This window comes from Acomys russatus, chromosome 25 (assembly GCF_903995435.1).
Source record: "Acomys russatus chromosome 25, mAcoRus1.1, whole genome shotgun sequence".
NCBI lineage: Eukaryota > Metazoa > Chordata > Mammalia > Rodentia > Muridae > Acomys > Acomys russatus.
In genome coordinates, this window is record NC_067161.1 from 18,613,957 (window position 1) to 18,639,522 (window position 25,566).

At 44.8% G+C, this 25,566-nt stretch overlaps 1 protein-coding gene across 12 annotated transcripts in view; it reads right to left on the bottom strand.

Moving 5' to 3' along the window:
* Tenm2 (teneurin transmembrane protein 2) overlaps positions 1 to 25,566 on the bottom strand; it is a 1,156,123-nt gene that overhangs the window by 106,141 nt on the left and 1,024,416 nt on the right. For 10 of the 12 annotated variants that reach the window (XM_051167370.1, XM_051167369.1, XM_051167367.1 and 7 more), the window contains one exon: positions 24,200 to 24,412. The exons of 1 other annotated variant lie outside the window; for it this stretch is intronic. In XM_051167370.1, coding sequence (XP_051023327.1) covers positions 24,200 to 24,412 — 213 coding nt within the window. The remainder of the gene's footprint in view (positions 1 to 24,199; positions 24,413 to 25,566) is intronic. One more of the 12 variants, XM_051167368.1, reaches the window with a different exon arrangement.

Here is a 25,566-nt window from a genome sequence, read left to right on the forward strand (position 1 = left end):
GGCGGGGGGAACCCAAGCACCAGTATCTCTCTGTTTCTCTATCTCCCTCCATTTCTTTCTCGCATGTGTACATATGTGTAGTGTATATGGATGTGTGTGTATGTATTGAATGTATGTTTACACGTCTGTGGGAGCGTCATCATGTGTGTATGGATGCGTGCACGATTGTATTCATGCACACGTGAAGGCTGAAAGGGTGACGTGAGGTGCCGTCATTGGTCACCCTTTACTTCATATATTAAGGTAGTGCTGCTCAGAAAACCCACCTCACTGATTCTGTTTGGCTAGCTAAGCAGCTCGCTCCAAGGGAGAGATCCTCTGATTTTGCCTCCCACGCCCTGAGATTGCAGGTGGGCCTACTTACTCACCTGGCATTTATGTGGGTGCTGTGGATCTGAACTCTTGTCCTATGCTTGCACCCCAAAAGTGGAGCATCATGAGAGTTGCCTCCTGAGCCACCTCTCTAGGCCCCGTTTCCCCTTCTTCTTTTGGTACTAGAATTGAACCCAGGGCCTTGCTCACATTAAGTAATGCTCTACCACAAGCTACACTCCTCACTTCCTTTTTTCTTCTCTATAACTCTCCAGAATATTCCACTTCACAGCGAAGGCTGAGAACCAGTGGTTTAACTACCTCTTTCCTGGGATGCTCAAGGCCTCCAGAGCGAGAGACTTTGCCTCTGTTGCTGATGCCTGGATTCCCTGTGCTCACCTCAGCGGTTTAACATTAAAGATATTTGTTGAATGAACTCACGAGAAATGAAACCGGGGCGGTGTTTCTTTGCTGTTTTATCATGCCCTTGATTCAGCAGCCAGGTAAAAGGAAAAGCTTCCCGCAGGCCACACCCCAAGTGCTGGAAGAAAGCAGAGGCAGCAGCTGCTGGCTGCAAGGGGTCCAAACCCAGGCTGTGGCAGGGGCTGTGTCTGCCCGCCAGTGTGGAGCTCAATGCCTGTATGAAGCAGATAGCTCCCAACTGAAAGGGACAGACTAGAGTGCCCAGAGACGTAGAAGAGAAGGCACATTGGTAGATTAAGAGGGTGACAACAGTCACGCAAAGGCAGGGATGACAGTGAGAAGAGAGCCCGATGGTTTAATTTGCTTCTTGGAAGGTGATCAAGTCGTTTTACTTTGTGCCGCTCATTCCCACGGCTGTCCAGCAAATAATGAATGTGGTACCTACCGGTATGAAAATAGGGACAGGCATGACTTTGATTTCTTATTTGTTATTTTTAACCATTCAATTCTACATCCACTGAGCATCCTGATAGCCACGGGAGGGTCATAAAAATACAAATAACACCTAGGGGGCCTGTGGGCACGGGCTTGTTACTTCTGGAGGGCTGATGGCTCTCTTTAAACTAATGTAAAATCAGGCCAACAATCAATTGCCATTTTTTGTTGTTGCACCCAGCACAATTTCCAGAAATCTAAGAAAACAGCAACTGCCTTTTTCTTAGCGATGTTAAAAGAGCCAGGCAAAGAATCTGCCCCAGGATTGAAACTCTACATCTTAGAAAGTGTTCTATGCCATGACAATGACAGTGACACTCCCGGGTGTCGCTCCTGAATGGCATGATGACCTCATCATGAATGACATGAGGTCATTCAGTATGGTCACAATAAGCCTTGGCATAGGTGCTGTTATTATTTGCATTCTGCATATGAGAAGGTAGAGGCACAGAAAACAGTAACATGGCTACTGTAGCAGACACAGAGAGTGGGAGAGCCAGGGTTTTTATTTCAGGCTCTGGCCAGGTCCCACAGACCTGTTCACCATTTGGCTGAGCAGCCATCCTGGTTTGCCTGGGAACAGCCATGTTTGCTCATGAAGAGTTTCCCGGGAGAACCCTGAGCCCCAGGGGAACCTGGGGTCATGGATAAAGTTAGGTAATGAAGACTGGACCGTCGAAGAAGGTGGGCTGGGGAGAAAGTACCCACTGGGGTCTTGTGTCATCACTGTGGAGACAAAAGGTCAACGCAGAGACAAAGGTCTCTAAAGACAAGGAAGATGTCAGAATGACAGAGCAGGTCACACGATTCACCATGGAGTATGGGGCCCTTCAATACACCTGCTGAGGCCGAAACATAAGGACAGCTTAGAACAATACAGCCAGCCACCATCCCTCAACATCTCCCTGCCTCAGACACCAACAGTCTTCTTTCTTGGGTCTGTATGCGAAATGGTGCAGTGCAGTGATTGTATGTAGCCTACAGATTCCTCCTGAATATTTTATCATCTCTATATGACTTACACCTAAGACAAGGTTGGTTCTGGATTCATTGTTGCTATATGGCATTAGGGAGTAATGACAAGAATAAAAGGAGTCCATCTGTCACAACTCTGATGCAGTTTTCTTCCCAGTTGGCAGTTAGGTTGTATCTGCAGGTGTGGACTCTGTGAGGTGGACTCAGCTGCACTTAGGGTCTGTACCTGAAGTGTGTGAATTTGAATCTCAGCTCCACCCCTGGATAGTGCCTTCATGTCATACAAAACCAGAGCCTGCCTTAGAGTTAAGGTTTAACAAGAGACTATGGCCCGTGGTAACTCTCCTGTAAAGATGCTGCTGTCATCGTTGTTATTATTAGAGGTATCCTCCAGCAGGGACAGTAGGGTCTGTTTGCTTCAGAAAATCTTTCCTTAGCACATGAATTGGTGCTGGGCAGGCGGGCGAGCGAGCAGACAGGCGGTGGTGGAAGTACTATTACTTAAAATAGGCACAGAGATTGGTGGGTTGACACACAGATGTAATTCCAGTATTTCAAAAGCTGAAGCAAGAGGGCCTCAAGTTTGAGGCCATCCTGGCCTGTGCAGGGAGATGCTGTTTCAAAGGCAGAAAAACACACTGAAAGGACGAGCATAGTCAGTACAGGTAGGATAGCACTTTCGAAGACTTGGAAAGAAATGGGGAAAAGTGAAGTCACTTCCTGGAGAATTTCCTGAGTAAGATGTCCCCATGATGGACACCACAAGTTGTCTGGAGAATGGGTCTTAAATTCAAGAGGTGTGTAGGATATAATTCTTAAAGACCACAGGGTAAGAAATCTCAGCCACACTCAGAAAAGTATATTAACAAGATGAGGTGGCGTCGCTTGCGGGTAAAGAGAGACTCAGGTACATTCTGAAATACCCCCTTCCCCAAGGAGGGGAGGGGAACAGAGAGAAGGGGGGAATAGCAATGGTGTCTGTCACTTAGGAGGACCAGCTAAGTGCCCAATAATCCACAGCATCTATGTCTTACCAAGCTCTTGCAAGGACCATAGGACCATAGGACCATAAGACCATAGGACCATAGGACCTTATTGTCATTGCATGTGGCTGAAATAATGAGCTCATTGAGTTAATTTACTTGACTTGGCTCATTAGCACTCCACATGGTAGAAGAGGGATTTGAACTTGGGCCAGTACACTTTGTTTCTCTTGGTAGGTTTCTATGGGAGAGGATGGCCTCAGCATTTCATGCCATTAGCTGGATCTGTGGGTTCTGCATCCTCAGATTCCATCAACATACAGATTGCCTTGAACATATTGAACTTTTACGGAAGATGTCTAGATTTTCTTTTGTGTGGTGAAGGATATACGCAAACACTATGTCACCTTACAAGGGCATTTTGGTACTCTCTGGGGTCTCTATGAAACAAGGTCTCTATGGAAAGGGATTGGTGACTACATTTTTGCTTCGATTCCTTGCTTTCCAAGCAAACTTCTGATTTTAAACTTCATTACCCATATAGATTTCCCTTTAGGGAAAGAATATTCTAGGGCTGTAAGGCTTTTTCATTGCGGGATTGGTAAATTACCATCTTGGTGTTAGATGCAAATTTGCGTTGTATGAGGGGATGAGTAAAGGGCTCACTGGTGGACACAAACAGATGGAGTCACTGAAGCTGAGAAGCAGGCTATGTGCTGGAAAGACCCTGCAGGGGAAGTGGCTACATGGTGATGTGGTTCAGCTTTTGCTCTGTTTACAGCCCCTGATGAGACGAGCATGTGGGAACCAAAGGAAGAGGATTTCTGAGGGAGAGATACCAGCCCAGCTTCATGGTTGTTTGAGCACTGACAGTATGCTGATTTTGCAGCAGATCCATGAGTGCACTCAACAAATATACATTCAGTTTTGTTTTGTGGTTTCTTTTTTCAAGACAGGGTTTCTCTGTGTAACCTTGGCTGTCTTGGACTCACTTTATAGTCCAGATTGGCCTTGAACTCACAGCCGTCCACCTGCCTCTGTCTTCCCAGTGTTGGGATTAAAGGTGTGTGCCACCATGACAAATATTTTTTGTGAGCATTTTTTTCCCTTTTTAATCAATGGATCGGGAAGTCCTGTGGACAAGGTGACATATGAATGGAGAATGCCAAGCACAGGAGAGAACTAGTCATGTAACTGTTTGGGAAGAGAGTATTGAAGCAGAAGAATTTGGGAGGAACAAAGCCCTGAGGAAGAAGGATGCTTGGGTATCCCAGGGATAGCAAGTGTCCAGTTGGCTAGAGCAGAGTCAGTGATGGGCGTGGATTTACAGTTTACTCTTAGCATACTGGCTTTATTCTGAAAAGAAGGTTGTGCGTGCATACATGCATAAGCGTGTGTGTGTGTGTGTGTGTGTGTGTGTGTGTGTGTGTGTGTGTGTGTGTATGGTGTTGGGGTCAAGGGAGGCTAAGCAGAAGTGTAGAGTTGCCCTTTGTACCAAGTAGTGAGCAGATTGGGAAAAATTTAGAAGGCTGGCCATGAGGCTGGTCATAGAGCTATCTAGGTAAGCTATGGTAGTGGCTTGGTAAGTACCAGTTGTGATGGTGGAATGGCCACTTATAGATAGATGCCTGAAGGTTTCACCATCTATCTGGAAGGAAAGCTCTTTTGAGATACAAATGTGCCACAGATGATATAAATGTATCCCATTCCCAGGTGGGAACCAGTGAATAGATGATGGGGAGGAACTGTGTCTCTGCTGTGAGTTTACTTGCCCTTTAAGGTCATTTGCAATGTTAAGGAAGATACCTGGTAACAAAGGATGAGAACAGCATGGGAGTATCTTCCTGCAAACTGACACATATAGGAAGGACTGTACTACAGGGTCCCAGAGGGTCTGTAGGGTCAGGATGGACAGTCTCACTTCCAACAGCTCTAGTGACAGTCTTAATGTAGTGACTTCAGACCAGAGGCTGTGCTTATTAAGCTGGACACATCTGCCTCTTCTTGGACCTCGTTAGACCACTCCCAGAAAACTCTGTATTGTCATTGTTGATCTCTTAATTCTTTGTGTTCTGTTTTCCTGTTAAGGCTAGCTTGACCGATTCTCTCTCTCTCCTCTCTCTGCCCCCCGTCTCTTTCTCTCATTTTTTTTTTTTTGAGACAGGGTTTCACTGTGCAACCTTGGGACTCATTCTATAGACCAGGCTGGCCTTGAACTTACAGAGATCTGCCTGCCTCTCCCTCCTGAATGCTAGGATTAAAAGCATGTCTGTCTGTCTGTCTATCTATCTATCTATTTATCTATCTATCTATCTATCTATCTATCTATCTATCTATCTACCTATCTATCATCTATCTATTCTCTCTCTCTCTAACCTATCTACTTATCTCTATCCTTATATATGTCTATCATTGTCTATCTATATATCAATTATATCTGTATCTATCTTCTATCATCTATCTATCTATCTATCTATCCCTATCTATATCTATTCATTAATCCACCAAACCTTCCTTGCTAACCAATCCCTACAAATCCTGAGAACACCCACCAACAAAGGAATTCATAAGATAGTGTATGTTTTGCCTTGCCTTGAGGTACATTTTGCCTTGCAGAAGAGCAATAAAAAAAACAAAACCATTCCTATCTTTCCTTCTTTTCTTTAGCCCTCCACTGCCCCGCTCTGGGTGGAGCATCATCATCCATCCAAAGCCCATCATTCACTCTTCCCATCCCGGTGCCCCAGGCAAGCCGAAGTTGGTTCTGAGACTATATGACTGAGTTTCCTCTGTGCCTGAGACTTTCTCCCACTCACCATTTAGCATCATCTAAAGGATTGTGGGGGAGGGGAGAAACTGCTCACCGCAGGATGTTTGTGTACAAGTCTTGCAATAATTTTGAGCGGGAAGCGCACACGCAAGGGTGCCACAGTATGAGGAGTAAGGAGGCTTTTGTTTTCCAAGAGAGTCGAGAACAGTTCTCAGAATCCCCACAATCTGGCGTGTGCTATTGTTAGGTGCTATTCTTCAGCTTCGCATAATGAGTACACCCTGAGAAAGGCAAGCTCCCTCTCTGAAATCTTCTAGTCTACTGAGAAACCAAATTCCCTCTTTTCAAATACATTTTCACATGCAAAACAGCAGTCTGTTTCTGCTAAGTCACATCCTAGCTAAATGGATAATTGAACGGGTGAATGGGAGCTGCTACCCAGCTGCTGACCTGCACAGTTGCCACACATATATACTCCCAAATTGCAGTGGAGCAATCCCCAGGAGGCAGAAAGCATGACTGATTTTTCCAATAAAGCCACAAAAATCAATAATCCCTGTAGACGAACCGCTTGCATCGCTAACCATCTCCGAGTTTTCTTCCTCCACTATCCCCCACCCCAGAACAGGCCTCTGTCTTTGCCTTGGCACCTGCTTCCGATTCCTCACTACCAGGACCAAGCCTATATTCTATTCCAGTTCTGCTGAACGTACCTTTTAGGGAGGCTCTGCAATGCTTCTTGATTTAGAGATGCCTGGGTTTTATGTGGTTGTGGAAAAAGTTGCTTAGCTTTTCCCGAGCGCCAATAAGTTCTGATATATGGCTGTGCATGCCTGCATGATTAATGGCACATGCAATGCAAGGACTTGGAGCTTTCAGAAGTCACCCCATGTGTACTGAATAATACAGCACGGATCCAAAAATACCCTTGGAAGAGAATCCTGGCTTCACATAAATGCAATGACATTGCCTGCTTTAGTTGACATTGCTGGAGACTCGGTGTTTCGAAAGAAAGTCACCTCCCCCAAGCAGGCAATTTCAAGATAAAATGGGAGATCATTTTGGTTCCTTGGCTATTTCTCTGTATAGTGTCATAGGTATCAGGAAAAGAGAGACTGGGAAAATCATGAGACTGCCATGTTAGTTTCTGACAGGATTTCCAAGTTCAGGGTAGCCAGGCCACGGTGTGAAGCAAATTAAATGTCCATGCAAAATATGCTACTGTGTGCAGTGCCGTGGCTGAGAATTTAAATGCACCAAAGTCAAGAGATTCAAAATGATGGTTCCCACAGCAACTATAAGTCAGTTCTCTGGTGAATATAAAATTAACTTTATTGCAAAACATGCTGTTCAATTTACGCCTTAATCTAGTCATGGCAGAGTTACAGTTGCTGTGAGAACGCTAACTCTGAATTGTTTTGAATAATTAATTTAATGAAAAGTTGGTGGAAATGTGAACTCTGATGGAAAAGTCAACTTAAATGTAGGCAAGTTGGTCAATGGTGCCAACATGAAGTGACATCGGGTCAGTCGTAGAATCTGAAGTTACTTGGTGCACTCTTTAGCCTGGGGGTCACAGGTTAAGGTACTGGGGCATTGCCCTCAATCCCCAAAGGCACACTCTTGCAAGGGATGACTTTACCAACAGGTGAGGGTGGCTCCTTGGTACCCATATACCTGTTCGAATTGTGGGACTTCATAGAAACCTTGTTGCTGCTCCTATCTGGGGACAAAGCAGGTGATCAAAATAGGCCATGATCACAGCTGTTCAGTGGCATTTAGGACTCAGCCGCTCTTTTCTTGGACCACCCGGTTGTCTACATATTGCTTTGTTTCTGTGAAGCCAGCTGTGTAAAATGAGGGTGTGTTAGTAGTCTCCACCTCACAATGTTGACACGAAATTTACATGGGGAAGGCACGGCAAAGAACTTAGCCATAGTGGCTCAGCACTCAGCAACTGTTGGCTTGTAAGATCTAGGTGGGAAACTCAGTTGAGTTAGTAGATTAAAACTCGTGACAAAACCAACTATTTAGCCTACTGGGTTCTTTTGCTCTAGACTGATTTAGTATAAAACTCAGCTGGCAAAGGGGACATAAAATCAGAAAGAGAAAGCAGCAGAAAGTGTCGCCAGTGACAGTGTATCTTCCTTGAAGTCACTGAGGCAACTCCCTCTGAATTTCTAGAAACCATCTATTCTACTGGATTCAAATCTCTTTATTTCATTCGTGTGTGTGTGTGTGTGTGTGTGTGTGTGTGTGTGACACATTGTGTACCTGTTTAACATATAAGGGAGTTGAGTTGTTCCCACTTCCTTCTGAACCATTTTTCACCATTGGAGGAGATAGTACCTCCATTGTAAATGTGGTTGGAATGAAGTTGTAAATCAACTTTCACCAACTCTATACCCTAGATGGAAGTGTCTTCTGTTCAAGTCTGAAAGCCTCTGGCCAAGGAGAACTCCCTGATCCACTCAGTGAACCCTTTTGGTGACCTACCTTTGAAGCCAGCTCTGTCCTTCTAATAAGTGGGTACTTTTGGCAGCTAAGAAACAATATTGTTGAAGCCAACTCAGGGTTTTCTCCCTAGTCCTCCCCAGCTATTCTCCTGCATACAATGTGGGTTTTCTTTCTCTCTGTCTTAAATTAATCAGATGCTGGGCAAGAGGGAAGAGCATGTTCCTAGGAATTTCAGGGCTGGCCAGCAATCCCTGGGTACATGCCGTGTTACAGGCTCCAAGGCAAAGGATAATTTATCCCCCGACCAACATCAACAACCTATATTGTACTGGTCCGAGGCTTGGCAAAAACCAAAGGTTTGTCAGAGGTATTGTCAAGGTTTTGATAGAAAGGGACAAAGTTACAGACTGTCAGGGAAGAAGAATTCAAAGGCAAAACAACCCAGCAGTGTGTGGTTTTCCCTTGTCAAACTATCCTGGCTTGGCTTTAAGCACCTTTTTTTTTGTTTTTGTTTTTTTGTTTTTTGAGACAGGGTTTCTCTGTGTAGCCTTGGCTGTCCTGAACTCATTTTGTAGACCAGGCTGGCCTCGAACTCACAGCGATCCACCTGCCTCTGCCTCCCGAGTGCTGGGATTAAAGGCGTGCGCCACCTTCTTTATGCACCAGCCTCACACTGTTTGTAGAGTCTCTGCCTCCTACCTCTTAAGGTCTTGGCTTGTGGTGTTTCTGCCTTGCTGTGATCAGTATCAGTAATATTTTAATGTCTCCTAAAAGACTTGATTTTATAACAGTGCAATCATTTGCTTTTACTGCTCTGAAAATATTTGAAAGCTGTATTACTTAGTGTAACCTAATCTCATTGGTGATGGAAGGGAACTTTGAATGTGGAGTTAAGGGTGCCCTCAGAGCACAGAGCTTGTTTAGAGGCAATGGAGAGAGGCCTCCTGGTCTTGGCAGGTGCTTGGATCTTGTGGAACTTTATCCCTGCTTTGCTTGCAATCCTAGAGGCTTATGGGAGGAACTTCATCAGCCAAACTCTCTAATGTCTGGGGCTCTCTGAGTGCCACTCCTTGGCTTCAGGAGTTAAGTTTACCTGAAGGACTTAAACTAGCAATCTCTTTCCAACTGTCTGAAAACGGGCCTTAGCAGATTTGGTTGCACTGGGGAAAGTACGGTTCCTCCGACCTTATAGTTTTCTACAATTTATGCACCCTCTGGCTATGGCAGAGGGGTCCCCGTTACAATGCCTGATTGCTGCATGGATAGATGGATGCAAAAGTGTCAATTACGGTAGACACATTGGAACCTTGAGAGGCCTGATGAAGGAGGGTATGGAGAGCCCTGGCTCACCATTTAGAGCCTGAGCAGCTTTCATTGGGAACACCTAGCTGGAATGTGCAAGGTGATGGCTCCCAAGGTAGCAAAAAAGGCCATTTCTTGATATGTCAGTGTCTATAAAGACACAGATACTTTTCCACAGTCATACCATTTAAAGTTTAAAACTGATTTTGATCTACTGAGGAAAGCTAACACTTTATGTTTGATTCTAGAAGCCTCATCAGTTTTAAACTCCATCCCTAATATTGTCCCATGTGGATCTTGAATGCTTTTTATTCCCTTTGTCTCTGAGGAAAGAGTGTCCTGATTGGAGAGGTCAGATGGGAAGCAGGGATGTCAGCCTTTGTACTTCCAGTGAGTCTAGGACCTCCCCGACACATGCACTCCCAATGGCAGGTGGTCCCCTGCTCCTGCTCCTGCCTCTGAAAGATGCTGAGGGCATGCCTGCATGCAGAGGGTGTGGACGGTTACAGTAGAGTATCATGCTGGGAGTACTTCCCAGGAATCAGTGGCCTGGCCTGAGACAATTTAGAAGGAAGAGCAAGCAATCTAGGAAATGTCGAATACTTGTGCTGTGCTGTCCCGGGAAAATTATCAACAGGTTTACACTGCTGAACTGGAGTCTTCTCCCTGGGTCATGCCTGCAAAGCCCAAGGAATTGCCCTCAGTAGAGTAGACAGAGCACATAGGCCCAGGAAGCAGAAAGGAGAGGGTAGGACACGGGGCTGGGTAGCAAGGCCTTGATCACAGCCATGGAGGGGGGAAAAATAACTGTGGAAGAGCTCCAGTCTTCACGGGACAGTCTGACTTTCCTGGGTGCTCTATCCAAGGCTACTGAGGGAGGATTCGGGTCCTGTCCTCCACTGTACCTCTTGGGCCTTGTGCCTAATTTGCATTTCTGTCACTTCATTGCAGCTGGAGAAGGCCTGGGACATCACATTTGTCATTCTACTAGTCTAACAAAGAGAAAGAGACAAAGCGGACCCAAGAAGCACAGATTAGAAGGCTCCTTAGCAGGACCCAGGTGTCTAGAACCCTGTAGCACCCCATGTGGAAGTCCTAGGTCTTGAACACTCAAAAAAGTAGCATTTGAGAGCATGGCATTAGGCCGATGACAAGTGCAGAGACGTGCTGCAATGGTGTGGAGGTACCATGCTGGGTCTGCTGAGCAGTCAGGTGGGCGCACACACATGCATGCACACACAGACATGTACACACTCATACGCACGACAGGAATCAGGCACTGTCTTGTCTTGTCTGTGTTTGTCACTGGCATTTGGAGCTGGCTGTCTATTGGAATAGATGGAGGACGCTAAGAAGGCAAGGAGAGTGGCACAGGAAGTGGCCACCAGAAACCCTGCTTGTGGTTCTTGAATGCTATCTTTGCCAATGGTGTAGAACATAGATTTGAATCAGTGAGTCAAACTAGCTGGTCTTGTGTAAACTGCTACTTATGTAAAATGCTCCCTGTATGTTTGGGGGGCTGCTGCTTTGCTGCGAAGTGCACTGAGGCAACACAAAATCTTTTGAGCTCCTTGGAGAAAATTCACCATGTAAGTACAAATTACCACCATTTTACCATAGGCATGAGACTTGCATCAGCTTAAACCAATCACCAACGCTGGCTTGAGTTTCAAACAGAAGCAGCCAAAGCTGTCCCAGTCTCAATCCAGGTAAGTGGTGCTTTCTAATTTCCATTACCCCTGGCTTAGAGGCAAATGTCAGGGCCAAACACGAGCACTCCACTGGTTCCCCCACTCTTATCTGGATGGCTTGAACAGCACTGATATTTTTCCTTTTTTTTTTTTTTTTTTTTTTTTGGCCAACTCTGGAAAATGGGGAGACTAGACACAATAACCTTGCCTTTTGGCATCTGTTGAAAAACTAGCCATTTTGGGAAAATGACACTTGCCGTTCTACATGGCAAAATGCAGCTGGATCTGGCCTGAGCCTGTGCTCTACAGCTTGGGTGTTCATCACTCACTTCCTGCCCTTGTGTTCACTTACTCTGCTCCTACTTCCTGGTCATGTGGGGGTGGGGGTGGGAAATATCTGAGTTTATTTTTCTTTCTACTGCTTGTGCTCTCCCTTCCATTCTCTAAATCAACAAAGATCCTGAATTCGTTGTGCCCTCATTATCCAAATCTAGGCCAGTTCCTCTTACAGAGGAAAGATTTACCCAACCACCCCTTACCAAGGGAGAAATGAGAAGAGCCGGCTTTCTCTCCCTTTCCCCTCCCTTGTCAGTAATTCTACCCTAAAATCTCAAAGTTTTCTTATTTCAAGCTGTCCAGGCAGTAATCCAACTAAATTAGACCATAAGCATTTGAAGGTTTTCATACAAAATAAAAATATAGATACAGCTAGGAGAAGATGAGATTTAATTAATGAGTGTTATTTAACAGAACAAGTTGTGCCATATATGGAGGATTAAGAGATAAAAACGGATAGGAGGGAAAATCAAATTTTAATGAGTTACCATCTTTGCTTGCTTTAGCTGAGCTTTCCCCATTGAGGAAATATTAACACTTACTGGGGAATCATCTCCATGCATATATATGGCTGATACCTGAATTTCCATTATGCAGCAACACTGTGCTAGGAAAGAACTCAAATCTGTCTTCAAAATTCAAGGCTTCCATCCCTACATTGGTTGATCTCTTAGGAAAGCCATATGCAAAACTCAGTATTGAAGAGTACATAAAAAAAAAAATCATTGTTAGAATTGCCAGGAAAGAGATCTCGGGTTAGAATACAGCCAAGCCTTGTGTGGGCAAAAGAACAGGTGACATCTGAAGTACTATGGTCTATCACTTGCTTCTTCACAAACATTCTCCGTGTTTGTTACCGTGGAGATTTTTCAGACTATGGTACTGGATACATTAGGCACTCAATAAATGCTGAATGTATTCATCACACTCAGCTCGAACTACACATGGGAAATATGGACATCAGATGTGGCATGCATGGCACATGGATGGCTTCTTGTCAATGTATGTATTCATGTTCTTGCAAGTGGTGGTGGGGTTCCTGCTGCATCCTTGTCTCTTCCCATTTATTTACCTTTGCCACGTGTGCTCATGTCACTTAAAGGATTGGAAGCTATGTGACCCATAGAGCTCCTCCTGGGACAGTGAAACAGGAGAAGGCTGCAGAAACCCAAGTTAACATCCCAGGTTTGGCTCTGAAGACCTTTTCGTGGGATGTTGGGCCTCTATCCCCGCACAGCCATTTTCTGTCTTTGCTGGTCTCAGCTGTGCCCTTTCTGAAGCCATATTTGGAAAGCTGAGATAAAGGTATGATGGTGTGGTGTCAATCATTTTTAAGCTAACATTTATGGAACACCAAGCACTATGTTATGCATTTACTCACAGACTGAGCCTCCCTAACAGCAGGACGGAGCCATTATTAGCCCTCTCCTACAGAAGAGAAGAACCAAAACTCATTCAAAACACATAACGTGTGAAAAGTCATCCAAGTGGCAAGTGATCACAACTCGTGTTGGAGGCAGGCCTGTTTGGTGGCAATATTATGCATATTCCCTGTACCCCTCCCCAACCTCTGCACTCCCAAATAATGACAATAGTAAAGTGTTGTTCAAGAGTGTTAACAGCAGAGAGGAAGATGTTACATTCTACAAACCGAATGTGTAAGATAGTGACAGTTTGCAATGGTTTCTCACGTGTGTTATGCATTACAAATGGCTTAATTCTGGGTTAATTGTTTTCTGTGGTAGGTTTTCTTTACGGTATGAATGCATCTCCTTTATTAGACTCCCATAGAACAGGTCAGTGAGTGAATGGACACAGATCTTTCTTGGCCCCATTATATGGAAATCAAAAGTTAACTCAGTTCTAGTCAAGGGATGGCAAGAAGTTGATTGCAACATGCTTAAGGGATGCAAGTTGGCCTGCCTGCATTCTCTGTTTTTTTTTAAATAGGAAAAAAAATGAGTTTCTTGTATCCCCTCTAATATCTTCACCCACTCCCCCCCCCCCCCCCCATTCAGGGAAACTGTAATAATCAGTGCTAGCTGGGCTGCCTGGGCTTCTACACACTCAGAGTAAACAACCAGCCCCAGGGCCCAGTGGCTGGGACTCTCTCCACAATACAGAAGCCACATTTTGACTTTCATGCTACTGGAGAGACTGTGTTTTGGATGTACTGGTAGTTTGCTAACTTATTGAAATAAAATCAGGCACAAACATTTCCCCCTGTGCTTTCCAGGTGATTATTTTATAATCTCTCAGGCTCCCCACCCCCCTGGCATTATTTCTAGACACCTACTCAGGGCTGTCTGGCAATCCCTTTTGAAGTTAAAACATAATTTCAAAAATAAGGAAATGCAATTCACACTTATCAGAGCCCATCACTTGCATATAGCTTTAGACAGATGACCTCCTGGGCCAAGCTTTAACCAACTTCATCGCCAATGTGACTAGGTATTGCTATTGCTAAGCTAGGGAATCTTACCTCTTTAAATTCTCGGAGACAGTACTTTTATGGAACTTTTAAAAAAGATTATATTAGCCTGCCCTCCCTTAGCATGGCATTTAGGGGATGCATGGTTTGAACTGCGTAGTGCTAGGCTTGATGCATCGTAGGATAATCAGCTTGAAAGACCTGTCCAGAAACGGCTCAGAACTTGGAGCCTAGTATGTGTATGTAGGTGCTTGCTCATTCCTTTCCAACTGCATTTAGAAGGAAAGAGAGATCCCAGGGACACGTCCATAGGCAGTTTTTCTTGCTGAAAATAGAAGCAACCATTAACTGAAATGAAAAGAAGTTGGGTTGGGGGGAGGTTCTTGACTGAGTCTAAACAGGCATTCAGAGACTCGCTGTGTTTAAAGAATTTGTAAGCTTGTTTCGCTGCCTTTTTTTTTTTTTTTTTGTTCTGGGACACATCTGAAGATGACTGGAGATGGGATATAAATAGGACTCCATGCTGTTTGTTCTACACCTAGCCTGGTATGAAACCTTGAGACCCGGGAGAGATGTAATTTGCACTTGATATTTGTTGTCCCAGGGAATCAACCACATCTAAGGCAGAAATGAAGGACGAGTCTCTCAAAGGAACTTAGGGCCAGCTGCTAAGGTTGCAGAGTGTTTACTGCCTAAGTGCAATAAGAGTTCACAGTGGGCTCTAAGGGTGTGGCTGAGAGTGAAGCTACCTGGCCTCTCACAGCATGGAGGCTAGAAGGCAGTGCTATATGATTTCCTGGAAGAGGATATTGGAGGCAACTGGTTTCATTGGAGGGATTGAACTTGAACAATCTGGAAAGGTTAGATGCACACACATGTGGCTCCCCTGGAGCTTTAGAAACGCCTGGTGGTATTAGTAGGGAGGAGACTTTGCCATTGGCACGAGCCATGAACCAGAACAGGTGGTGGAATTGATGCAAATAGTTCCTACAGTGCGAAGCAGGTTTGTGGGATTCAGACCACTTGGGCCTGTTCATCTGACAATGAATTTACGAAGGACCACTGGTTCCCCCTCCCCACTCTTACAGTTTGAAAAGATTTCCTGTCCCCACCAGCCTCATTTTGACCATTATCTCAGCTTGTTTGGCAAAGTATGTCAGTCTTTGCTGAACCGACCTTTGCACTCGACACTTGTTGGCCCAGGGAGTCAACTGCTTCGTTAGTGAGCTGAGCACAGGAAGAAAGTGATGCCACTGTGAACCAGGGTGGAGGCTGTCTGGAGAATTCTATGGTTACTGCTGGGGGAAAAGTCTGGACTTCCTCTTTCAGGGTTTTAATAATCAGAGAAACATTGCCTGGTAGCTTTTAATTACACTGAACATGTCCTGTCCTATCACTGAGGACCAAACAGGCCTCTCTTCCTGATTACAATGAAAATGTGTGTGTGTGTGTGTGTGTGTGTGTGTGTGTGTGTGTGTGTGTGTGTTTAAACAAACACTTTACTTAAACTATGGATTTTTTTTTTAATTAGAAGAAAGATTAGCTAAATGAATTTTCTCTTGTAATTTAATCCATTCTAATTATCTTGAGACTGTTTATGATGAAATACTTAAATTTTTGCCTAGCTGCAAAATTCACGAATGAAAACCCGCCAAGCTTGCCTGTGGTATGGGTGCCTCCTGCAGCTCTGTTCATAATAGTTCACAGAAGCACATGGTAGAAAGGATGAAGGGAAATAGATCACAGTCTTGATGTATGTGCCCAAGACGGTGGCACTCTATTTTCCAAAGGCAATAGAGGTGATCTTTAAAAAATTATTTATTTTTTTAATCGTGTGTGTGTGTGTGTGTGTGTGTGTGTGTGTGTGTGCGTGCGCGCGCGTGCATGCAGCATATATGCCTGTGAGTGTATGTGCCCTCGGAAACTAGATGTATCAGATCTCCTTGGAGCTGGAGTTACAGGAGGATGTGTGCCATTTGACATGAATACTGGGTAACAAATTTTGGTGTTCTGGAAGAGGAGTACATGCTCTAGAAATGCTGAGCCATCCCTTGATTGCCAATACGATCTCTTCAATATCTTGATGGCACCCATTATTTTGTAAGTGAACATATGTGAAAAGGCGATCACTTTCAACACAGCCTATGGAATAGGATGCTATGAAGGGAGAGGGTTGCTTGAGACTGAATCCCATTAGACAAGCAGCTTGGGAGGAAATGTGAAATCTGTTTCTGACATGAACATCTGGGGTTTCCTTCTGATAACTCAGGAGATGAGCCAAGGAACTAGAGAGATTCCCCAGATGTTCCACATGGGTCATGCTCCAAGGAATCAGGAAACTGCAGTGACTTAGGAAGGCGGGGATGTGGGGGCTTTAATTGTGATGTTCATCAGGTTGAGTGGGGACAGAGAGTCAATGAGAGTTCTGCTCTTTCTAGAGGGCACTCTTGTTACTTGGCAGAATCCAAACTGGGACTCCTAGATTACTCTGGATGTACAAAGCCAGAGACAGTAAAATCGTGCTACCTGGATTTGTGAGGGATCAGGGAGAGATACAGGAAAGAGACCAAGGGATGCTTTCAGTGGTGCTGATTCATGGCATCTTCCCCTCAAGAAGAGAAAGAGCCCTTCCTTTTGTTTTCTCCTACAATGCTGGGACTCAAGTCCTGGGCTTCAGGCCACTGAACTAGCCCCAGCTGCTCAGACTCCTAAATGAAGACTATGCCACACGGCCACACTTCTCAACGGCGTGTGTGTGGTCTCCAGTTAGAGAAACACTGGCTTCAAAGAACAGAATATTCCTCTATTCAGGATTAATGATGTCTAAATCATATCTCAAACACATTTCTTCTTTTCAAAGATCCTTATTATATAAATAAAACACAATTAAAATAAATTCACAGGCTACTTGATTCTTTAGGAACGCCTATCCCAGAGTTTGAGACCCTTTGGCCCAAAGTGGCAAACCCCAAGTTTACAACATGGTTCTATTAATGTAACTATTAAGAAAAAGTACCTTTCGCTAGTCTCCATGATTGAATTGCATGCCATCAGTGGGGTAATACTCATAGTGTCTGCTCCTTTGATGTAAGGTCTTTAGTGTACGTTATGGGGCTATACACTGAAAACCTGCCTTCCAGCAGAGAAAAGGGCTTTGATTGCGTTTGAGTGGCCCATTCATACAAGCCTGCATCACGTGCAATAAACCCTGGAAATGGATGGGCCCTTAGAGATGATCTCACTTGAGTGTGTCCTAAAGTCAGTCAATCACACAGTGCATTTGTGATATTTGCAATATCTGCACTGTTATTTGCTTAATGTTTTTCTTTAAATTTACTCAGGCCTAATGTTGCTACTTACTATCAGCACATCCTGAAGCAATAACACAATAACACCCACGTAATCAGGGCTTTGATGTGGTAGTTACGTTTTCCTGATGCTTATTCCTAAGCGCTTCATACAACTATCCGACAAAGTATATTCGCATCTTGTGTTTGGATACAATGCCCTAGGAAGCAACAACATGGTCTAATATAAACATTTCTTGCATGAGAAAACTGAAGGTTGAGACATTTGGTGACATGTTCTAGGGTGCATGGACTGTGTGCTTTGAAGCCAAGCCTAGAATACAGATGTCCCTTTCTACCAGCTAGTGCATTTTCCATGATGCCATAAGGAATAAATTGAGTGATGAGAGAGAGGTCTATCATAAACATCCTCAGGGGGCTCTCTTTCTCTTTCAAAGTATTGAGATGTTAGCACAGATGTAAAGTCTTTGGCATACATGCTGAGTGATCCAAAAATTGTAGACTTGATTCTCTGTAAAAGCTCAACTGCTGAGTACCCAGCACATGCCAGGATGGATCTTATGTGTGTTTGTTTTTGGATGTGTAATCTCGTTCTGGTAACTCTCCCCCATGGGCTTATGCCTTGAGGGTGGTGAACCACATTCAGTTCTTTATTCAGATGAAATCTTGTGCTTTTCATCAGAGACATAATGGAATTTTGGTTAACAAGAGACCATATATATGATGGTAGTTCCACTGATAGTAATAGAGTTAGACCTTTCTTCTTACTTAGTGACATCATGGATGTCCATGAGTCATATGCTTGTGGTGACACTGTAGTAAGCAAGCCCACTACTCTGTCAATGGAATAGAAGTATAATAACATACCATTTTGAATAGTACATAATCCTTGGTAACAAATGCCATAGGTATATGCCAGTTTATATATCTATTATATATATTTTTTGTTACTGTGGAGCCTATTTCTGCTTATTAAAACTGTTCACTATAAATAAGATTTTGTAGACAGCAAATCTCTATAGTTTTCCATAGCTCTCAACTGCATTAGGAGGCCACATTGAATGAATGACCTAGATCATCTATCATGCAATGACGAAGTCACCTAGCCATGCAGCTCTCGGATCATGTCCCCACTATTAAGAGATAGACAGTATTTTTGATGGGTCTGTCCCTGTCACTACAGGCTATGGGTTTATATACTGACAACTTCCTCTGAAACTTTCAGGAGGTGGTACAGAGGATTATGGGCTCCCCCAAATCCTTCCCCTCTTCTCTTCTTTGTAAGAGGCCATGCCATAGACAGATAGTACTAGATTGTATAGGAAGCACTTCTAGAAAAGTTTTTGCTGGGACTCTAGGATACCAGACCAAAACACCAGGACAAAGTCTGTACCCATCGTGCCTATTTTCCAGCTGGTGCTGAAAGCCCATCTTCAACAGCTGGGGCAAGAAAGCAAACACTGTTAGTGATGAGAATCTCATCATGTGTACAGCTGTTATTTCTTGTCATTTTATTTTATGTTTCCATCCTTCTTACTCTGGATTTGCAGAGTCAAGGAGACGGTCTGGACCTGTGACATTCTTAATGTGTGGTAGATGGCTCATGTTCAGCCACTTTGTCGGGGGAGATATTACTGTTCTGAAAATTCACCTAAAATAATACAAGTTTTAAAAGTTCAGGTTTTTACATGAAAGAGGAGGAAGAGGAGGGGGAGAAGGAGGACAGTGACAACAACAACTATTCTGAAAGCAGTTCCAGTAAGAACACCTGGAGGACTTGAGTAATTATCCAATCAGAGAATGAGTTATTTTCATGGATGTGGTGGTGCTAAGGGTGGCTCTGTAGAGCCCAGTATAGTCACAGAAGCACAGAGGTCAAAGGATAATAGCTACATACAAGTGTGTGTGTGTGTGTGTGTGTGTGTGTGTGTGTGTGTGTGTGTGTGTGTGTGTGTAGGGGTGATGGCTATATCAGCTTCCCTGAGTTGGATGGACGGTAGAATGAGATGCAGTCACAGCGGCCTTTGTGTGAGCTTGGCTAATTTTAACAGTTGCTTTCTTCCACTTGTGTTCCCTGTTGTTCTGAGACATTCTCCCTCCTGGACTGTGACCCTGTCTCTTTCTGATGACAATCACTTAATCAGCACATCTCATTGTCGCCTGGATGGTTTTACCTTGGGTAAAGATTCATTATCCTTATTAACATCTCAAGAAACCTTTTCTCTCCCCAACCAATTAAAGAAGAAAAATAGAAGGGGCCCAGTGCAATAGATGGAAAGAAAACTCCTCTGACATGTGGCACCTGCTAGGTCACTCAGCCCCATGTGGCCCTAAGAATCAAGTTGTCAATGATTCTGAAACATGATCAGAGGTCAGGGCCACAGAGGTAAAACACACAGGTTGGAATAATTCTGCCCATGCTGTTCACTGGCCAGATCCTGAGCAGCTTACCAGGTCTGGAATGTATTGCTGTTGGTGGACCAAGTCCCTAGATGGTCATTTTGTGTTACTTGGCAAGGTGGAGATCTACATCCTGCAGAGGATCACAACCATGCACTATCCACAGATAACTGCCCTCATTTCCCTGGCAATAAGAATGCTGGTGTCTTCTTGTATTTTCTCAACTATTCTGCCAGTCAAATACACTAACACCCAATTCACCTTTTTATTATATAAGGAATGCTTATCTGGGTTTACTATAGTTCAAGTGATTTGACCTAATAAAAATTCTATAGTTCTACCAAGCCTTGGTGTGATAGCCATTGGATGGCTCTCTTATGTTAAATTCTTCATATTAATAAGGGGTGGTGGCAGGTGATAGGCAGGTGGCAGTTTATAGAACAGAAATCCATTTTAAAATCACATTTAAGGAATAAACTTCTTCTAACCAGACAATATGCCTTCTGATTTATTCATAGGAATAAACTGCACCTTACCCAAATAATGCTAATATATTCCAAAGATATACATGAACTGTGGTGATTTACATTCAAAGTCTATTCTTATCTATGCAGTTCTATAGATTTTAGTCAGACCTTATATTTAACTTGTTAGGAGTGAACCTAAGACTCATTGTTGGGCAGATAATTTAGCTTTTACAGTTAACACTGACACATTACACCTTCTATTCAGATCTGTAGCAATAAAAATAAATAATTTGGTTACAACTTTTGGAATTGCACCTGATCAAATATGGAGGGACTCTTAGGATTCTACTTGAATGACTTTTGGAAGTCTGAACTTTCAGCATCTCTTTCTTTTCTTCCCTTCCTATCTTATTGCCTCCTCAGTACAATAAATGCAACCTATAAGGGCTGGCGTGAATTGTTCGGTTGACTATTTGCAAGGACTCCCTTGAAACCATCTCTCTATGACCTTCTGAAAACAGGCTGCCGACAACCTGAGCGCCCAACGCCAGCCACCCACCATCCTGCCTTACCCCATTGTTTACTGACCGGTGCCATTTCATTCTTATTTATTTTCTCTCTTCAAAACATAGCATTTGAGGCTCTGCATAGAAAGGACCTAAGATCTTCTCTTTCCTCTGACTGTCACTCTCCCCAAGGAGGAGGGCTGATTCTGGGCTTGTAAATTGTGGCATTTACTTTAAATGAAATGACAGGGATGTCTGTTCAAACTAAAAGACTTAAGACTCCACGAGGCAGCTCCAGGGGCCACTAGCTGGGAAGCTTGAGAAGCAATTGTGCATGCATGATCCTCTCCCCAGCTCTCAAGTAGTGACCCTCACCAACTAAGCGACATTTGTCGTTGTTTAAAAAAACACAGATAAGAAAAACAAGGAAGAAATAGCACAAGTCCTATTCACAAAGTTGGGGAGCCTTGATTCCTCCCAAGAAAAAAGCTTTGGTCATCACAACATTAACCATTGTCATCGAAGAGACTCTAACATCACTGGCCAACCAGGGACTTTCCGGCACCAGCACCTCTCCATTCTTTCCATGGCATATACAGTGACACTTCACTGACATCTCTTAAGAGCTCATGGAGGTCAGATCCCAGAGATGTGAAACTTAGGCTGAATGTCTCAAGGAGCAGAAGCACCCTTTGTCGGGTCATTGCACACAAGGGCCTGCTTGACTGAAGTGCCCAAGCTCTCCTGATGGCCACAGCCTCACTGTCCTCTACTGAGATCAAAGCTGTCATTGGTCCATTCCTTTGCTTAAAAGCCCCAGAGACATCCCGGCTCGGGTCTTTGGTCTTCCCTCCCATCTACTCTGTGGCTCCTCTCCCTTTTTCTTTGGTCTTGAGATCTGTCAAGCCACAGGTGGTGCTTCTTCTTCATGGGGCCACCCACCTGCCTTCTTATCTCGCTCTTCATCTGGACTTTAGGCAATTTCCTCATTTGGATTTCAGTCACCTTTTTCTTTAAAGGGCCCACATAACAATTGGTTGTGTGGGGCTTTTACCCTCTATTGTGATTGCTCAGGACTGAGGAGTAGCTAGCAACTGACAAGATACCAAAGAAGTGGCATGGCTTTCCTCTGGAATTTGAATTTCATAGAATTGTCAAATGTCAGAAACTTTTTTTTTTTATTTCTATCAAGGCTTAAAAACTGTCAGAAAAAAGTTCTTTGCTAGCAAGCCATAGAAAAACCTAGCAGCAGGCCAGGGCTACTCCTTTGGCTACAGTTGGCCAACACTTGCCCTAGATCTATCTGTACTTCCCTTTTGTGAACTATTTCTAGACCCAAAAATAGGTTGTAGCACTAGTGAGAGCCACCAGGTTTCACTCTGGAGACACTAGCCCTGCCTTTCTTTCTCAGACAGGGAAAGGGCGAGCCATAGTTCAAGTATATGAATTGAGAGATGGTGGGATAATCTATCGGATTATCTGCTTTAGAGGTGTTGATTGGCAAGAACTTCTGGAGCAGGGCAATAGGGGCAATAGAGGTATGGGGCTGGGGAGAAATTTTTATTGAAACCACACAAACATGCAGAGACACATAAAAAAAACCCTGGAAGAATGGGAGCTACTGTAAGGACTGTCCTGGTCTTGGGCTGTGCACATCCCTCCCCTGAGAGTCTAGTGAATTGTCCCTCTGCAGGGACCTGAGATGAGAGCAGCTGCAGGGGATGCAGGGCCTGGAGCATCATTGAGATTGCAATAACAAATCACTGCCAACAGGCTGTCCCGGCAGGGTCCCGTGCGCACTAGTCATCACCCTGATTGGCATGCTGCCTCTCTGATGGCCAATCAGAATGGAGGGAAATGGGATGCAGTCAGTCCACATCATCTCTGCTTAACTGCCCAAATGAACAGCATGGGAAACTGAGTCTGACCTCATCAGCCAGCCCTGTGCAAGACCCTCTCCTCATCTCTCATGCTAGATGGCCAAGCTACAGTTTGGGGTTAGGGGCTAGGACAGAGGACAGGTAGCTCGAAGCGGGAAAGTGGGTGCTTGGCTGGAAGCTCTCCTGAAGGGAGACAGGTTATCAAGCCTGCTTGGAAGAGTCCCATGACAGACTTATATAAGCAACAAGAACAAAAACTGGAAGGAAAAAAAGATGGTTGGGTGGATTGCCTTGTAATCATACCTATCTGGGAGAAAAAGTATTGGCTTCTAATCCCCCATCAAAGAGACAGACACATTTAGAGAATCCTGTGCTTGCTTTGAGCAAAAGCAATGGAAAAACAAACATAACATGACAAAAACAAAACAAAACAAAAACAAAAACAAAAACAAAAAAAACTGATCAAAAAACCCAATCCAAACAAACAAACACGGTCCCCCAATCCCCAAAACCCAGACTGAAGAAACTTCAAAACCATTATTTATTATTTTTGAGGGGATATGATTTGTTTGGGGGCCATGGTTTATAGTCCAGCTTGATCTCAAACTAAAGATTCTCCTATTTCAGGTTCTTAAATGCTGGGATTATAGAGTGTGCCTCTAGCCTCGTCCTTAAAATGATCACTCCTTATCAAAGAACAGATCTTTTAAAAAATTGGGGTGTGGGGGAGTTGAGACAGGATCTCTCTGTGTATCCCTGGCTGTCCTGGAACTCACTGTGTAGACCAGGCCCCAGAAATCCGTCTGCTTCTGCCTCCTGAGTGCTGGGATTAAAGGCATGCACCACTTTGGTTGGTTGACAAATACTCTTGATCAAGACATTTATATATGAGTAGTAGCTGAGTGGAGAATGAATGGGGACCAGAGGTGAAACCTCTGCTATGCGTGATGCTGCAGAAGCTCAGCATCTTCTGGGCTGAGTGAGCAGGAAGGTGCTTAGGAGTACGGCAGCTGTGCCTGGCTGTCCAGAGAACCTGGATGGCTTATATACGCCAAACATACTCCACAACAGGTTCACCGTGTTCCCAGCACCAAGGATCCAGGGATCCGGGGGGGGAGGGGTGGCGGGGGGAGAGGGAATAAGGGCACAGTGACATCAGGGTGCTTGGCAGCTGCAGGCACTGACAGTTTCCCATGCGTGTGCATTGCTCCCTCCCCAAGGTTAGTGCTCTGGATAGGCTTTGTCATCTGATTGGCTTTCTTTCCATCCCCAAAACACAATCCTGCAAAGAAGGGAAAGGCTTTTTCAATGTTGGAACCTCGCTTTCCCCTTTCCCTAACCCCATGGAGATTTGGAGAGCCAGTGGGATGTTGGAGGGCACATGTGTCCCTGAGGGAACAGCCAGTTGCAATGCGCGACCGTCACTATCGATCTACGATTTATGAAAATAAAGCAATATGTGCCTGTTTCGGTGCCTGCCGTTTGCCTACCAATGGTGCAGTGTTCACCATTCCAGCCCTCTCGGCATTCACATTTGCCATCTTTACAGGTCCCGTGCTCAATGCAGCGGGGGTGGCACACGCGCTGGTCACAAGCCGCGCCTGTCCAGCCCTCTTCACAGCGGCAGGCTCCCCCGATGCAGACGCCGTGAGTGCCACAGTCTACTGAGCACACTTCTGGAAGAAAAACAATGATTACAGCTCAACACCACAGCGGGGAGTGAAGTCCTTCATGGAAGCCAGACCACACACGTGGCTCCAGAGCTGGTCCCAAGGCCCAGCAGCCATAGCGTCTTTGTAGGCTTGTCTCTCCGCTGGTTGGGTAGTAATTTTGCTACTTTAATTTTTTTTTTTCTTCTTCTTCTATAGTAGTGGTCCTTAACCTGTGGCTCCTAGGCCAGCAGCATCACCATCACCTGGGAACTTGTTAGAAATATAAAGAAATGCAAATTCTTGTGCCCAGGCTGGAGCAATTAGATGTGCTGTAGGGAGCCGGGCTCACTGATTCCTTTTTAACAAATCTGCTGGGTGGTTTGGGTATTCACTGGAGTGTGACAAACAGCTCTTCTAGAGATGCTGAGACCATCTGAGAGGAGGTCAGGCAGTGGCTCCCGTTTGGCCAACCTGACTAGGACGTATACCTCATGCAAAAGAGCTAGCTGGTGGAATCTGACTTCCTGTTCAGCTGGGGTTCTTCCTCACTGAGAGCCTGAAGCCTGCTGGGGTCCTTGCTGTTCTGTCCTCACAATGCCTGTAGACCCACATGTGCCCCAGATCAGCACTCTATGGCAAAGATAACCACTGTAAATGATGCTGCACTTGCACAGCCTCTTTCTCAAAGGAGCTCAAAGTCTTATGTGGGGGGGGGGGATAGTGGAGAGGAGACAGACAGACAGATATATTCACTCTGGCGTTCCAAACCTATCACGCGAGGACAAGCACGTGCCAGGCATTCATCCTTACAACAGCCCACCGAGGGAGGCATGGCTCGTCATGCCATGGGAGGGGAAACTACACGTGGGTGGGGTGGGGTGGGCAGTGACTTGCTCAAAGTCACACCGTGTCTGCAAGTACAATTAGTTGGGACTTGGGGCCAGGGCTCTGCATCTCCCGCCCCACCCCCACCCCCCTGCAGAACTTTGCCAGGACCACCAGCAGATGAAGCCAGAGGTGAGTGGGCTGACTCCTTTCCTTTCCTTTTTGGAATGAAAAGACTCATTACTTCCCTCATTGTAGGCAAAGCTTCACATCTCTTCCCTTTCTGATTGCCATGGCAATCTGACAGCTGTCTCAGCACCCCAAGGAAGGGGGCGACACAATGATGGCTTGCT